At 45.7% G+C, this 15,223-nt stretch overlaps 1 protein-coding gene across 1 annotated transcript in view; it reads right to left on the reverse strand.

The window, feature by feature from the left end:
* PKN3 (protein kinase N3) overlaps nucleotides 1-15,223 on the reverse strand; it is a 28,265-nt gene that overhangs the window by 2,477 nt on the left and 10,565 nt on the right. Inside the window, exons 9-20 of the mRNA XM_018565322.1 lie at nucleotides 14,787-14,868; nucleotides 12,452-12,611; nucleotides 10,912-11,050; nucleotides 7,621-7,688; nucleotides 7,111-7,177; nucleotides 6,860-6,951; nucleotides 5,809-5,985; nucleotides 5,661-5,723; nucleotides 4,777-4,853; nucleotides 3,167-3,309; nucleotides 2,081-2,188; nucleotides 930-1,010 (exon numbers count right to left, since the gene is read on the reverse strand). Of these exons, the coding sequence (XP_018420824.1) occupies nucleotides 930-1,010; nucleotides 2,081-2,188; nucleotides 3,167-3,309; nucleotides 4,777-4,853; nucleotides 5,661-5,723; nucleotides 5,809-5,985; nucleotides 6,860-6,951; nucleotides 7,111-7,177; nucleotides 7,621-7,688; nucleotides 10,912-11,050; nucleotides 12,452-12,611; nucleotides 14,787-14,868 (1,257 nt within the window). The remainder of the gene's footprint in view (nucleotides 1-929; nucleotides 1,011-2,080; nucleotides 2,189-3,166; nucleotides 3,310-4,776; nucleotides 4,854-5,660; nucleotides 5,724-5,808; nucleotides 5,986-6,859; nucleotides 6,952-7,110; nucleotides 7,178-7,620; nucleotides 7,689-10,911; nucleotides 11,051-12,451; nucleotides 12,612-14,786; nucleotides 14,869-15,223) is intronic.

Consider the following 15,223-nt stretch of genomic DNA (forward strand, 5'->3'; position numbering starts at 1 on the left):
GCCAGTGGGTGGAGAGAGGGGCAGGAGAGGCACCCAGGAGAGAGAGGGCGAGGAGAGCCACCCAGGAGAGAGAGATAGGGCGAGGAGAGCCAGGAGAGAGAGAGGGCGAGGAGAGCAAGCCAGGAAAGAGAGAGGGCGAGGAGAGCCAGCCAGGAGAGAGGGCGAGGAGAGCCAGCCAGGAGAGAGAGAGGGCGAGGAGAGCCAGCCAGGCGAGAGAGGAGGGCGAGGAGAGCCAGCCAGGAGAGAGAGGAGGGCGGGGAGGGCCAGCCAGGAGAGAGAGGAGGGCGAGGAGAGACAGCCAGGAGAGAGAGAGCGAGGAGAGACAACCAGGAGAGAGAGAGCGAGGAGAGACAGCGGAGAGGGAGGAGAGAAAGCCAGGAGAGAGAGAGCGAGGAGAGACAGCCAGGACAGAGAGCGAGGAGATAGTCAGAGAGAGCGAGCAAAACATCTGCCCGATGCAGAACCCCTGTGCCCTTCAAGACTTATCTGCACCCTGTGTTTTAGACACCTTCATGCTCACCGGGTTCCAATGTCCAGTGCCTCCTACATGCACTCAAGTTGGAACACCAGGACCCTGAGTTGCCCCTGTCAGCCTGACATGGCAGCTTGTGTCTGGGTCTCAGCTAGCCTGAAACCCGGACACAGCACCTACAGGACTCAAAACCATTCTGGATAGGTGGCAACCCTTGCTAAGCACCTGGCTGCTGCAAAGGGTAAGAGCCCCCTCAGGAGGGCCGGCTCTAGCTCCCTATCTGCAGGCCAAAAGTAACCGGCTTGGGGGGTCGATACTTTGAGACCACTTATCTATTAATTTATAAAACACCAACAGCCCTATGCCAATATAAATCCTTCTGTGACGTACTTGCCATGTGAAAGACTACAGATCTAAAAACACACATTTAGAGAAGACAAGGACATCTAATTAATACCTGATAAAAAGGCTGAGGCTTTATCTCTTCTGCATCGCCAACTCCAGCCCCCAAGCGGCGCTCTGGTGTTTTCCGCAGCAACTTGAGAAGTAAACAAAGAAGATAAAATATGATTTGGCATTGGATTATTCCCTGTGTTTTCTCCAATATGTGAAGGTTACAGAGGAACTGTTTTCTTTGGTCTCATCGGAGAGCCTGGACATCACAGGGGTGGGCCCATTGACACTTCATAGCTGCAAATAAACAGTGACTGGCAACCAGAAGATCTCCAGCTGTTGCGGAACTGTCCCATCATGCTTTGCAAGTTCCCCATCTGACCTTACACACTCTTTAGAAAGCAAGGCACAATGGGACAACAGGTTCACTTTTTGCTTTTCAATCAATCATTCTTATTGAGTTTTTCTTTTAAATGGTTACAATAATACACAAGTGCAACATGTATCAGATGAGGCCACAACATGGATCAATTAAGGCAATCAAAAGAAACATACGTGTTCATATAAACTGCATTCAACAAGGTATTATGGAAGGAATATGGGTCTGAGGGTTAGGCCCGGGTGGGGTTTCCGTAACATTGGGTTTATAGAGGTCACTAAATGAAGGTAATAAGCGGCAGGGAAGGGGACACAGGATGAGAGATCAAAGGTTATTTATGAGGGATATGCACAGGGGGGTACACGGCTGCTGAAGACTCTTATCTTGCCCTCACTTTACTTCACCGAGTGCCCGAGTGGCCAGTCACCAGCACTAGGGCTGTTATTTGGGAGAATTAGAGCGACTCTTCCATACCCAATTGTACTGGGCCTGACACTTCCAGACCTAAAATAACAACAGGGGAGCAAAGGGTCTGGGTTACAGTGAACCTGCTGTTCTTCCCTGCCAATTGCAGGTTCACCTACCCCGTCCTTGAACTAGTACGAGGTGGAGGAGGTAAAGAGCAGAAGCTTCCAGCAAAGGACCTGTGCTCTCCAACCCTATCCTCCCCCGAGTATTTTTTTGTGCTCATAGCAATCTTCACCAAAACCAGATTATCTAAGCTGTAATGACCTTCCTACGCACTAGGAAAAAAAAAGACAGAAAACATCTTGCATCTCCTGGTCACAGCAGGCTGGTAGATAAACCCTAATTTTCAGCTCCGGATCATAACATACCTTCCGTATAAGCTTGATAGCTTCACTAGAGAGGAAGCGTGGATAACGCACTTCTTCATTCACAATGCTGTCGAACACCTCTTCTTCGTCATCACCGGGGAAGGGACACTGCAAGAAGAGACTGTTAGAGGGGTTTCCTTGGGTCTGTAAGTTCGGGTCAGGGGGATAAAGTCCTGAGAGCGTTGTGTGCGTGTGTAAAACTTTAAAAGGCAATGTACGGTATTTTTAATATATTTAGATAGGGATGCAGCGAAACCGTTACGGTATCCAGTGCGAATACCGATATTTTGCTTTCGGTATTCGCCGATACCGAGTACCGATACCAGTGCTTCCACTGGCATGGAGCCGGCTTCCTGGGCAATCAGGAAGCCCGACAGAGGATAATGACATGCCGCCTGGCTTCCTGATTGCCCTGGAAGCTTGGAAAGCAAGTTTCCCGGCTAATCAGCAGCGAGACAGCTGTTCGGCCGGCTCCATACTGATGGGCCAGGAAGCCGGCTTCCCAGCCAATGAGCAAGGAGCCGGCTGTTCGGCCAGCTTGATGCCGATTGGCCAGGAAGCTGACTTCCGAGCCAATCCGCATGGAGCTGGTTTCATGGCCAATCAGGAAGCCGGGAGGTAGGTCATTACTTGCTGCCCATCTTCCCGATTGGCCGGAAAGCCAGCTCCATGTTCCCCAATGGCACACTGGTTAGAGAAAATCTTCCTCTGACCAGAAGTTTTGGTATTGGACCATTTGGGCGATTACGAGTATTCGCCCAAATACTCGGTATCGGTGCATCCCTATATTTAGATATTCAAGTAAAGGACATCAGCTCAATGTATCATCGTATCAATGTCTTAGAAACTGTTTCCGTAAATAGTTTACACCGTGAGCCATATTTGCCGATTACATATCCATGTTTCTTGCTTCGGAGTACTGCACAGTGGTTGCGCTTCATCATTTGTATCACTCAAGTGCAAATTTATGGGTCAGGACTGACGTGACTGAAAACAGCACAGAAATGGAATCTACGTTAAAGCAGTTGGTTGTCCTCCATGTGTTGATCTGTCAATGCACAGGACCTCCTTAGGAAAAGATCTCACCTCTCCTACCATCATCTCATAGATGAGCACGCCCAGCCCCCACCAGTCCACTGCATAGGTGTAAGTAGTGTCAGTGAGCACTTCCGGTGCCAGGAACTCCGGCGTGCCGCAGAATGTACTAGTTCTGTCCCCGTATCCCATACCTAGAAAACAAAGTAAAGACATGAGCATGCAGCTACAGTTTCTCCAGCTGCTTGTTCACTGGCCAAATCCAATTGTTTGGATCCCGGTGTTATTTCTGGATCATTCAGGGCACAAAAGGACATACACTATATTACCAAAGGTATTGGGACACCCCTCCAAATCATTGGATTCAGGTGTTCTGTGAAACTTCCTTGCTACTGAATATTCCACGGTCACCTGTTAGTGGTATTATAATAAAGTGGAAGCAACTGGGAACAACAGCAACTCAGCCACGAAGTGGTAGGCAACGTGAAATGACAGAGCAGGGTCAGCGCATGCTGAAGTGCACCGTGCGCAGAAGTCGCCAACTGTCTGCAGAGTCAATAGCTACAGACCTCCAAACTTTGTGTGGCCTTCAGATTGGCACAACAACAGTGCGTAGAGAGCTTCATGAAATGGGTTTCCATGGCCAAGCAGCTGCATCCAAGCCTTACATCACCAAGTGCAATGCAAAGCGTCGGATGCCGTGGTCTAAAGCACGCCGCCACTGGACTCTAGAGAAGTGGAGATGTGTTCTCTGGAGTGACGAATCACGCTTCTCTGTGTGGCAATCCGATGGACGTGTCTGGGTTTGGCGGGTGCCAGGAGAACGGTACTTGCCTGACTGCATTGTGCCAAGTGTAAAGTTTGGTGGAGGGGGGATTATGGTGCGGGGGTTGTTTCTCAGGGGTTGGTCTTGGCCCCTCAGTTCCAGTGAAGGGAACTCTTAAGGCATCAGCATACCAAGATATTTTGGACAATTTCAGGCTCCCAACTTTGTGGGAACAGTTTGGGGATGGCCCCTTCCTGTTCCAACATGACTACCAGTGCACAAAGCAAGGTCCATAAAGACATGGATGGGGGAGTTTGGGGTGGAGGAACTTGATTGGCCTCCACAAGAGTCCTGACCTCAACCCGAAAGAACACCTTTGGGATGAATTAGAGCGGAGACTGCGAGCCCGGCCTTCTCATCCAACATCAGTACCTGACCTCACAAATGGTCCAACATTCCCATAGACACGCCCCTAAACCTTGTGGACGCCTTCCCAGAAGAGTTGAAGCTGTTATAGCGGCAAAGGGCGGGCCAACTCAATATTGAACCCTACGGACAAAGACTAGGATGCCATAAAAGTTCATGTGCGTGTAAAGGCCGGCATCCCTTTGGTAATATAGTGTATGTTTCTCCTTGCCTCCTGTTATAAAAAGCTTCCAGTTTACAGTGCTCCACGTAAAATGTGCGCAGACACAGACAAACTAATAAAAGCACTGACTAATGCCTTATGGGATGCAGGTTTTATTGAGCGAAATAAAACAAATATTTCTTATCTATTAAGCACAGCCTGTCTTGTTCTTTAATATTGAGAAATAAGATCTGCCCATAATCAGTCATGTGTATGGACACAACCAATTTGATGCAAGAAGCACTAAAAGAAGCCTCACACACTCACCTTCTTTACAGAGTCCAAAATCTGCAATCTTCACAAACCCATTGGCATCCATCAGAAGGTTGTCCAGCTTCAAGTCTCTGCAAGGATAAAAAGATTGGAGAGGCCACCAACAGAGGGGTCATGCAACACTTATTATAGTACATCCTGGACATATAGCTGTGTTTATTGCAACTGGAGAAGCAAAATATAACGCCAACTAAGACATTTTCTATCGTTCTGAACAGATTAGGGAAGAAACTGAACCTCTGTCAGGCTTTTATTGTTGTCTATGCCAGGGGGGCCTACATCTATACCTGTATGCGAGTATATACTTGGAGCAGCATTTACCAGCGTACAGCTGCAGCCTGTCATTGACTTGTACAGATGGGCTGCAAGCAACATTTATGACTCCTGAGTGCAGAGATCTGGACGGTTTTTATGGTACACGGACCTCTGCGTCCGTGAGAACAAGTCATAAAGTTGAAAATATACAGAAAATAGAATTATAAAATTAAATATGTGAACTTTTCTACCAAATAAAGGTTTTATATTCCAATCCAGTCGTTTTATTCAGGCCTCCTGCCATGCAGCAGGTTCAGGTTCCCGATCTCCACTGCAGCAGCAAAGCTTGATCAAGAACACACCCTCAGCCTGCTGATTGGACAATGCCACAGCAGCAGTGCAATGATTATTCTTCTGTGCCCACTCTCTCCTCCTGTGAGCATGCTTACCAGTTAGCACATGTGCATACAGCAGAGCCTCATTGGCTCATAGTGCTGGTCCTCCCATTGCCACTCAGATTAAAGCTGTGCAGGGGACTACAGGAGGACAATATCAGGATACAATCGGGTACATACATTTAAAAATACATTTAATGATTTAATAATAAAAAAAAAAAAAAATACCTGTAAATAATTTTTTTCTCGTGCAGAAACTGGAGGCCAAGAACCACGCAGGCGGAATAAAACCTGCCAGAAAAACGACAGGTGTGTCAAGCGTAAAATGTCATGTGACAAGTCATCCTGACCTCCGCACCCCATCTCTGTCACGCACCTCGTAGCTGGCTGAGAGAAGACGTTGGCGTGTATGTGCATCATCAGGTCCCCACCTGGCATGTATTCCATGACAAAGCAGGTGTGTTCCGGGGTCTGGAAGCAGGCAAACAAGTTCACCAGGAAGGGGTGTCCAGAAGTATTTACCACCTCGAAGATGCGCTTCTCACACTGCAGACTGCAATAGAAGGAAATGTAATTGGTAACAAAATGCAGGATTGTAGCATTAAGGAGGACAAAAGACTGAAACCTTCCATCCAACTTCTGGAGGACTTTGAGCATTTTCACTCTCCAAGTCATGCTGGAAAAATGAAAACTTGAATCTGATTGGTTGGTATGGACAAAATGTTTGTAATGCGATCCTGGTGTATATTGGCGGTCAAACTCTGTTCCCATTGCCACCTTTTTTTCCAATCATCTATCTTCCACAGTTCTGAACTCCTCCTGCCCAGGAACCAAAATGTATCTTCTAAAGCAGCATTTCCTGTGCGGGTAGGTGCTTCTGCTCTCTCAGGGATCTCTTCTTCCATCCTCAACTTTAAACTTCTCTGTCTTTCCTTGTGGAGAGTCTCCTAGCCTTCCTGCAGCCTTTGCCCTGTTTGACTTGGAGCTGAGGCCCCCTCCCACTTATGCATGAATTACTGCATGTGCGTTTAGTGGCTTGACACACTAAGACTAGTGTGTCAAGCAGGGGGGCACAAAACAAGGGGGGCACAAAACAAACCCTTGATTTGTCTTGCATGGAAATGCTGCTATAAATAAAATTCAGCCAATATCAAGAACAAATGCAGGCAGTGAAGCTGAGCCATGCCCCCATTACCGGCCCATCACTGCAAATGGCAATCACTACCAATCCTGAGACCTAAAGGCAGCAGGCTGAAAGACTTTACCAGTAGAAGTCAGTATTTGCATATCAGAGTGCCTGGGCATTTTATTTACTGCAGCAACTGAGTACCTATGATAAGAGAAAGTTGTGCTTTAATCAGAGCCACATATGCCAGAACAGCTTAACATATCTTCCCCTCTTGCTCATGGTGGAATGGAATTTGCACCTTTCAAACTCGTCTCTGCTCACAATATCCCGCTTTTTCAGTGCTTTGATCGCATACAGCTTTTCCGTTTCCTTATATTCAGCCAGAAGGACCTAAAAGGACAAAAATTATAAATTTAAAGCCTTTTCCTGACATGTCTGGAGTAAATGGAGAGCTATGTAAACGAGTATGAAAACCTGTGGGAAGTACATGTGCAGCAAAACTAGAACATAATAATACTTGCTTTGCATGACCTGTTTACATAAACCTACCTTCCCAAAATGCCCTCTTCCTAGTACAGAGATACAGGCGAAGTCAGCTAGAGTAAGGACATTCTTTCTGTCAAATTAAACACATTAGATATTACTGGTATCCTTAATGGCAAAATACACACACACACGGAGGAGAGAGAGAGAGGAGCGGGAGAGAGAGAGAGAGAGAGGAGCGGGAGAGAGAGAGAGAGAGATGGATGGAGGTTGTCAATGCAGACCTCTTTCTGTAGGAATGAGTGGAAAGTGAAGCCAGGACTCTGATCTGCATGGGGCTCATGGGCTGGAGCTGCTGAGTCAGCTTAACAGCCTGGGAACCAGCATTTTAAAAAGGGGAGAATAGGAATGGCAGCCTCCATATTTCTACAGTGAAGGTTTCCTTTGCTGCGAGTCCAGAATATGTCGTATTATTGCGGAGATGTGTGAGCAGTCTTTCAGGCCATATCTCCTAAGGATGGTCAACTAGAAGCAATATTCTTGATTTTCTCCCCATCACATATGCACTAAGCTTACCTGTGAAGTTTCTGGGGCTCCGATGTGCTCTGTGTGCTACTCTCCTCTGAGTGAATGCGCTTCACAGACTGGAACAGAACAAGGACATTATAAGGACCGGTTTTGACCCATCGATGGATAGAAATGCATACATAGTTGACCTTATAAGAACCACTCAGGGTCCAGCTGTCATTTCTCTAGCTCAGACACGTCAGACTGGTGTTTTTGGGCCACATGTGCTCCTGATCAGTATTTAAAGAATTTAAATTGAACAAAGACCCCAGCAGTCCCCCGCTTGATAGAAGCTACACTTCCTTATATCACTTTGCAAATCAGTGCTTCAGGAAATGTTTGGGATCCCCTTGGCTGGTGTCCTACTGACAATTTTTGTTTTTCTAATAGATTCTATAGTGAAAGTTTTTTGGGGTTTTTTTACATGTTTTTTTCTGCAAGACTGACAAAACATCCATTTATCAGATGTAGTACTACAAGGTGTATAAAATATGTGGTAGGAGGTAACATTATAAAACATGTAAAATTGTCCGAGATTGGTGCACAATGGTTCAGACTCATACACAGTATATACACAAGAATCTGATTAGAGTGTGACAACATACTGGATGAACCATGCTCTCGAAGTATGGATATATTTTAAGTAGGGATGCACCGATATATCGGCCGAAAATGGCACTTTTGGCTAAATGCCGAAAGTGCCATTTTCCTGCCGATACATCGGCGCATTCCTGCTTTCTTTCCTGGGCGCTGCTCTGTGTCCCAGCAGGGAGGAGAGAAAGTGTGACAGCCGGCTGAGCGCTGCGGGAGGAGAGCGCTGTGAGTTGCTGGCGTCTCTCCTTCCACACCACTCAGCCTCCTATCACAGTCCAGCAGAGCGGTGTGTGGGCGGAGACAGCCAGCGCTGTCACAGGAGGCTGAGCTCTCCTCCCTGCACCGCTCGCTCAGCCTCCTGTGACAGCTGTCAGAGAGGAGAGCGGTACACTCAGTGATCGCCGAGTGTTTGTAGATAATTGAGGACAGAGTATGGTTATTATATCCTCAATTATGAATGAATGGGAAGTGATCTACATCACTTCCTGTTCATTCATGATTGTGGTTATAGTAAACACACTATGTTCTCATGTTATGAATGAACAGGAACACTCAGTATAGAGGATTCCTGTTCATTGATAACAGGGGATCCAGAAAAATATTTGGACTCTGTGTTCTCAATCTCTTTTTCTATTGTAAAAGGAAATATCAGGGGTCTGTTTAGACCCCTGATATGTCCCCAAAGCCCCTAAAAGTAAAATAATAAATTTAACAAAAAAATGAATAAAAATATTTTAAAAATTAGAAAGTTTATAAAAAAATAAAAATTAAATATTTAAAAAAATAAAAAACATTTTCGGTTTCCGCCTGACACATTTTTATAAATTTGTTTTGAAATTTCCATTTCGTTGCACCTCTAATGTTAAGTTAAGGGAAAGTATTTTTTCACTGGCGATTTTTAGTGACGTGATCCCCCTACTAAAATAACTAGCAATTATTCACAAGAAGTAAATGACCGATCACTACACAGCTGGAACAATGAGCTCCCTATAAGGCCAGATCAATAATATGTAGGAGCATTTTGAAGTCATTAAGGATTAATCCCTACTACACACCAATTGTGTACTCACTCCATCGGAAGCCATTTGTTCCACATGTATAACGATTGAATGTTAAAACTAGTGATGAATCACCAGCCATTCTAGTGGCATGATTGCGCTAATAAAAACTGCCCCTGTGCTGCTAGCCTTTCTCTGGAATTACAAGTTGCATCTGCATAATGTTAAAGTGACATTAAACCCTCAGATTTTTTAACATAAAACAATACTGTAATCCATGGTAGTTTTCCTTCTCTTCCTTTTAAATCCTTCTCTCTTCTCATGCTGGGGGAGAACTTCCCTTCGCAGCTGAGTGCCTCTTCCTGTAGTGCTGGCTCAGGTTGTGAACCTACACACAGACACCATGTAGCCATTCCAGAGACAAGGCAGTCTGCTGCAAAACAGAAGTTCTACCCAGCATGAGAACAGATACAGATTTAAAAAGGAAGAGCAGCAAAGAGAAGGGAAACAACCATGGATTACAGTAAGGCACACATTACACTATTGTTTTATGTTAAAAAATATGAGGGTTTAATGTCACTTTAAGCAATGGAATCCTATCATTTTTTTTCTAGAATTAAAACTGAATTACAAGAAAAATACCCCTGCAGTACAGGGGTGCGTATTAAGTCTACCGGTAGAGGAATGAGCAGCCATACTTGCCTTATTCCTTGCTCTGGCAGGCTCCTGTGCTCTCCTCTTTAAAGTGCCATGTTGTGGATGGGCCCTGTCCGGCCTCAGGTATAATGCAGGACTATTGGTGGGCGGTACTGTAATGGTATTTCTTTACTAATTCCCCAGAGTTCAGCTCTGTAGGCAGGTGTGGCCCTCGAGCATAATGGGGGCCCTTAAGAGACTCTGTCACCAACTTACAAAATTTCAGGTAAAAGCACAGAAAAAGCAAGTATTTTAAATACAATGGTACCTCGGTTCACAAACTTAATTCGTTCCACGATTCTGGTCGCGCACCGAATTGGTCGCGAACTGCAAACTGTGATCAGGCCGCGATCTCGAATAGAGGAAGCCACGACCATGTGTCAGAGCAGGGAAGATGGCTGCGGTTGCGTTCGTCACCCGATGCGGAGTTCACGAATGGAAGCAAAATTTTGCCCAACTTCCTGTTCGCGAACCGAATTGTTCACGCACAGAAGCGTTCGTGAACCGAGGTACCACTGTACTTACCTGCAGTTTTTTTAACATTAACATATGCATGTGCCTTTGAACGTGCTAGAAAATTTGAATACAGCAGGGGAGTCAGTTACCGAGCACATCCCCTCTCTCCTTGCATATCATAGCTGTCTGCTGTCCTGGGAGTGTCTAACTACTGTCTGTGCTGGTCCAGTTCCTCTACTGGAAGGGAAATGCTATTGTCACTTAAGTAAAAGCCTGGAGTCTGCTGGGGCTTCTGACATCATATCCTATATGGCCGCACAAGGAAAGATGCCTACACAAGGGAGGTTTTTACAAGTAAATAGCAAAACTAAGCCTCACACCCAGAACACGCATGTGGCATGTGATGTCAGAATTTCTTATGTGCATACATGGTCCAGGTCATGGACATAAAAGTACTAGAGACAGACATTTGCAAAAAACAAAACAAATGGCAGCCTACATTTCTCTCTCACCACAGTGGTCCTTTAATAATGATGGAGTCCGTGACATTGCTTACCTTTGCAGGCACTCTGGGTGGGGTGTCCATAGGTGCCCCTACCTTTTCTGACTCCAGTGGTAAGTAGATTCGTGGAGGTTTGGGTGGAGGCTTCAATAAAGATTCATCAGTGAACACTAACTTTTTTGCAGGAATATTACTAAAAGGGAACAAACAAACAGTTATTTCTTAAGACCAAAAGAGAAAAAATAAATCCTTCCACTATAGTCTAGTGCACCTTACTAGTCCCTCTATCCTAATCTGCCTCAGCACCAAATTAGCATATGTCGAGAGTGTAGTGGAGAGATATCTCCACCCAAGTCTGCAGCCATTAGAAAGCCAGCTGATTTTGTCAGGCTCCACATGAAGGGCTGGAAAAAAACATGTAGAGGGAATTATAGCAATTTTGTATATATGTTCCTCCTTTATTGGTATAAAGCCTGAAGAAGGGACCTAAGAAGTTCCAAAAGCTTGCATCTTTAATAACTTAGCCAACAAAGGCTGATACTTAAACCCCAAACTTTCATCATTATGATTACAAAGACTAAATATTTTGTATTTTCATATGCAGCCAGCTCCAAGTTCCTTTTTATGTATTTTCCAGTTCCCCCTTTGTTGTAAAAAGCTTTCATACAAAGCTTAATAGCTCAAGCTGAAATTTACACAAAGTGCTCTATCTATCCTGCATTATGGGTGCAACCAGCATTAAAGCGACATTGAACCTTCATTTTTTTTTAATTATCTTTTTTCTTTTAATTTCCTCATTTTCAAGTGGTATTCAGACTGCAAGCCCACCCCCCATCCTCCCTGTACAGGCACCTCCATCAGCTAGCTGACTGCTGTGAAGGCACCTGTACATGCAGGGTCACGGCTGTGCCCGCACCTAGCTGTGTGCATCCATAGACACACACACAGCGTGCGGCCGGCCACGCCCCCACCCTGCAGTCACAACTTGAATGACAGCAGAAGGAGCCTATGGCTCTCCTGCCCTCTCCAGCAACCAGGAAGTTTGGGGAAACCCGTGTACCTGCCTGGTTGCGGCGGACGAGACAAGCGGCTGCAGGTAGGTGTGTCAGACCTCCTGACCGATCTGTGAGAGTGCAGTGGTCTGGCAAATCTCTCGAGCCAGATTAAACACTAACACAAAACATAACAAAATAATAATGCCATTCTTTATTTGTTATGCCGCCTGACTGCATAACAAGTATAAGAGGAAAGCTAGGCTTTAAAGTAAATCTATTATTAATCTTAATCTAAGCACCCAATAAAAATGACAAAGCTGCTGAAAACTACACACCGAAAGGACCAGTAGATCCAGCTATATAGGCAGATGAAGTTATATTTGTATCTTGACACTTTTTGTCCCATCAAACACGGCCACACCTCCCGAGTCTCCCTATAGGATATTGAGGTTACCATCACATTAAAAAGACAAGTAGGGGCTTTCAGTGACGGAAGGCATGGTGCCCAAGCTCAACCTTTACTGGGACGTGGGATTTCTCCAACGTAGAGCTATAGGAAAAAGAAAACACCTACAGGTGAATGCACAGTGGAAACCTACCTGTAGTTTGCAGAATTTGCCAGAGTATCTGCGGCAGCAGGGGCAGGAAGGGGCGGGCTCAGTGTTGTTATGGTGCCACATGGAGGTAGAATACTCATCATGAGGCGGCCCCATGTAGCAAAGTTGATGTTCATTTGGGTGGCACGAAGGAAATCCTTCCCTGGGAAAGCAAAAACAGTCATTGCAACTGCTGCACGTTCTTCCTGCAGGCTTCCCTGTCAGTCTCGGAATGACATAGGACAGGAATTAGGAATGAACCGATACCGGTTTTTCGGTATCTAGTATGGGTACCGATATTTATATTACGGTACTCGCCGATACCGAGTAGCGATACTTTTGCTAGCATGGAGCCGGCTTCCCGGGCAATCAAGAAGCCGGACAGAGGGTAATGACACGCCGCCCAGCTTCTTGATTGCACGGGGAAACAGAGTCCATGCTTTTTGGCCGACTTGAAGCTGATGGGTCGGGAAGTATTGAGCCGGCCAAACAGCATGGAGACGGGAAGCCGGGAGGCGGCCAATTGTCGGGCAAGCAGTTCCATGTTCCCTCGCGGCACTGCCGGTCAGAGGAAATCTCCCTCTGATCGGAAGTTCCGGTATCGGAGCATTTGGGTGAGTACGAGTACTCACCCAAATACTCAGTATTGACACCAATACCAGTATCAATGCAACCCCAACAGGAATAATAAAACAATGTAGGGGGCCCAACACAAATCACAAAATATTTTGCAGAAACAATTTTTTGTATCTTAAAGACAACCTATCGAAAAAGTTCAATCCTTTAAGCAGAATTGAGGATCTACTTTTGCAAGGCATAAAAAAGAAAAAAAGTTGGGTCCCCAAGTCATGTGTGTATGTATGTATATTATAATATATATAATATCTGCACAGGTGTATCTGACTCTCAGTGATTGTCATGGGCCAGCAATCTCGGCACTTAGGTTTTTTTCACAGTTCAGTCACCTGACTATCTCACTATATGTTGCTTTTTATCCCACGCTTCTGTGTGCAGTAGAAACTGAGTTACTGTCAGGGAAGTCCAGCTGGTGTTCCTAGTACAGCTGTTGCACAGACCGCTGCACAACAATATGCACGCTGGAGATGTTTTGGTGCTAAAAACGGAGATGCGTCCCAGTGTGTCGACCATGGTGCGCACGCCTGTTCCAGTCAGTGGCCCCAGGCAGCTATTTAAGGAGGATTGCTACAGCTGCATGCTGCTGGAAGACCATCAAATTGTATCCTGCGATCCGTTGTTGCTGTTATTCTGGTCACGACCCGGCTTGACTCACGACTCTGCCTGCCATCGGACCCTGCTTGCCTCGACTACTCCTCTGCATCCTGATTCGGTATCGCTTGCCCGCAAGGTTCTGACCTGGTTCCCCCTAGGACTCTGCTTCTGCACCTTGCTGCTCGCCAGTCGCCAACCCGGCTCTTCCGACTCCGTTTCTATCTCCTGCTTAGATACCATTTGGTCAGCTGCTGGCGGTCTGGTTCCACGATCACCCTGCTTCCAGCTCTGTCTGGAGGTCCGAACCAGCTATAGGCACTTGTGCCTCTATCAGTCCGTGCCTACTCCGTACCATCTCCTCCCTCACCACTTCAGGCCTCACCAGGAACGCGACAGTTAGGGACATTGACAGTTCACTCCTTTTCAGTACCGACAATGCTCTGCAAAGGAGACAGACTCAAAATGCAGAGGGCACAGGCGCTGTGTCACAGGAATGAGCACAAGCACTAGAACTAGAAGGAGCCTAGTTTTGTGTTGTAAAAATGCAGAGACAGAGATAAAACCTGTCAATCAAGAGGCAGTCTCCTTTGCAGAGCATGGTCGGGAATGAAGTGCAATGAGCTGTCAATGTCTGTAACTCGGTTTCTACTGCACACAGAAGCATGGGATCAAGAAATAACACACTGTATACTGTGGAGGTTACATGACTGAGCTGTGGAAAATAATATAAGGGGCAATGTTTTCTTTAAGAGCTTTTTGGTGCTATTGCATTTGCACTAGTTTTGGACCAGCATGCAGAATGTGATAGCGATAGTTGTACACGCATACTAGGTCCAATTTAGACAGAAGTCAATTCACCTACCAACATGTCTTTGGAGTGTAGGAGGAAACTGGAGTACCCAGAGAAAACCCATATTTTTTCTCTGGGAACATGCAAACTCCATGCAAATTGTGTCCTGGCTGAAATGCAAACCGAGGAACCCAATGCTGCAAGGCATAAGTGCTAACCACTAAGCCACGGTGCTGCCCACTTAAGTCAATTAAAATGAATTGAAACAATGCTAAGACAACAACAACAAAAACAGCAGAAAAGACATAGCACACTTGCCTTTCTGTTTGGGAAATATACGCTTCTGTCTCTGTACTTTGCCTCTCCTCTCAATCACAGGATTACAGAACATAATCTGAAATAAAACCAATAATCATTAACATGCAAACGTTTTTCTTGTAAATCTATGGTGAATCAAATATAGAGGCCGATATTGCCCACCTCCCCTGAAAATACTATTTCTCATACTTCAATACTTCCTGAGTTACTGGCTTGAAACAAGGAGACAGGCCAAGAGTTCTGCCTTCATTTGCTGCATGCTTATTCATCAGAAATCACTTCAGTAATTAGATCAGTACGGCAGCAAAGTAAACAGCTTTTACGGAAGGAGGTTGACAATGTGAGCCTACATACTTCCCTATGCAGAGGTTTCTTTTAAACAGCAAAGACAAGCCATGCATGGACTGATCCAACCTTACAGTTAGTATGACCCCCCC

Source organism: Nanorana parkeri, unplaced genomic scaffold, assembly GCF_000935625.1.
Source record: "Nanorana parkeri isolate BGI_ZX_2015 unplaced genomic scaffold, ASM93562v1 scaffold834, whole genome shotgun sequence".
NCBI classification, from domain to species: Eukaryota; Metazoa; Chordata; class Amphibia; order Anura; family Dicroglossidae; genus Nanorana; species Nanorana parkeri.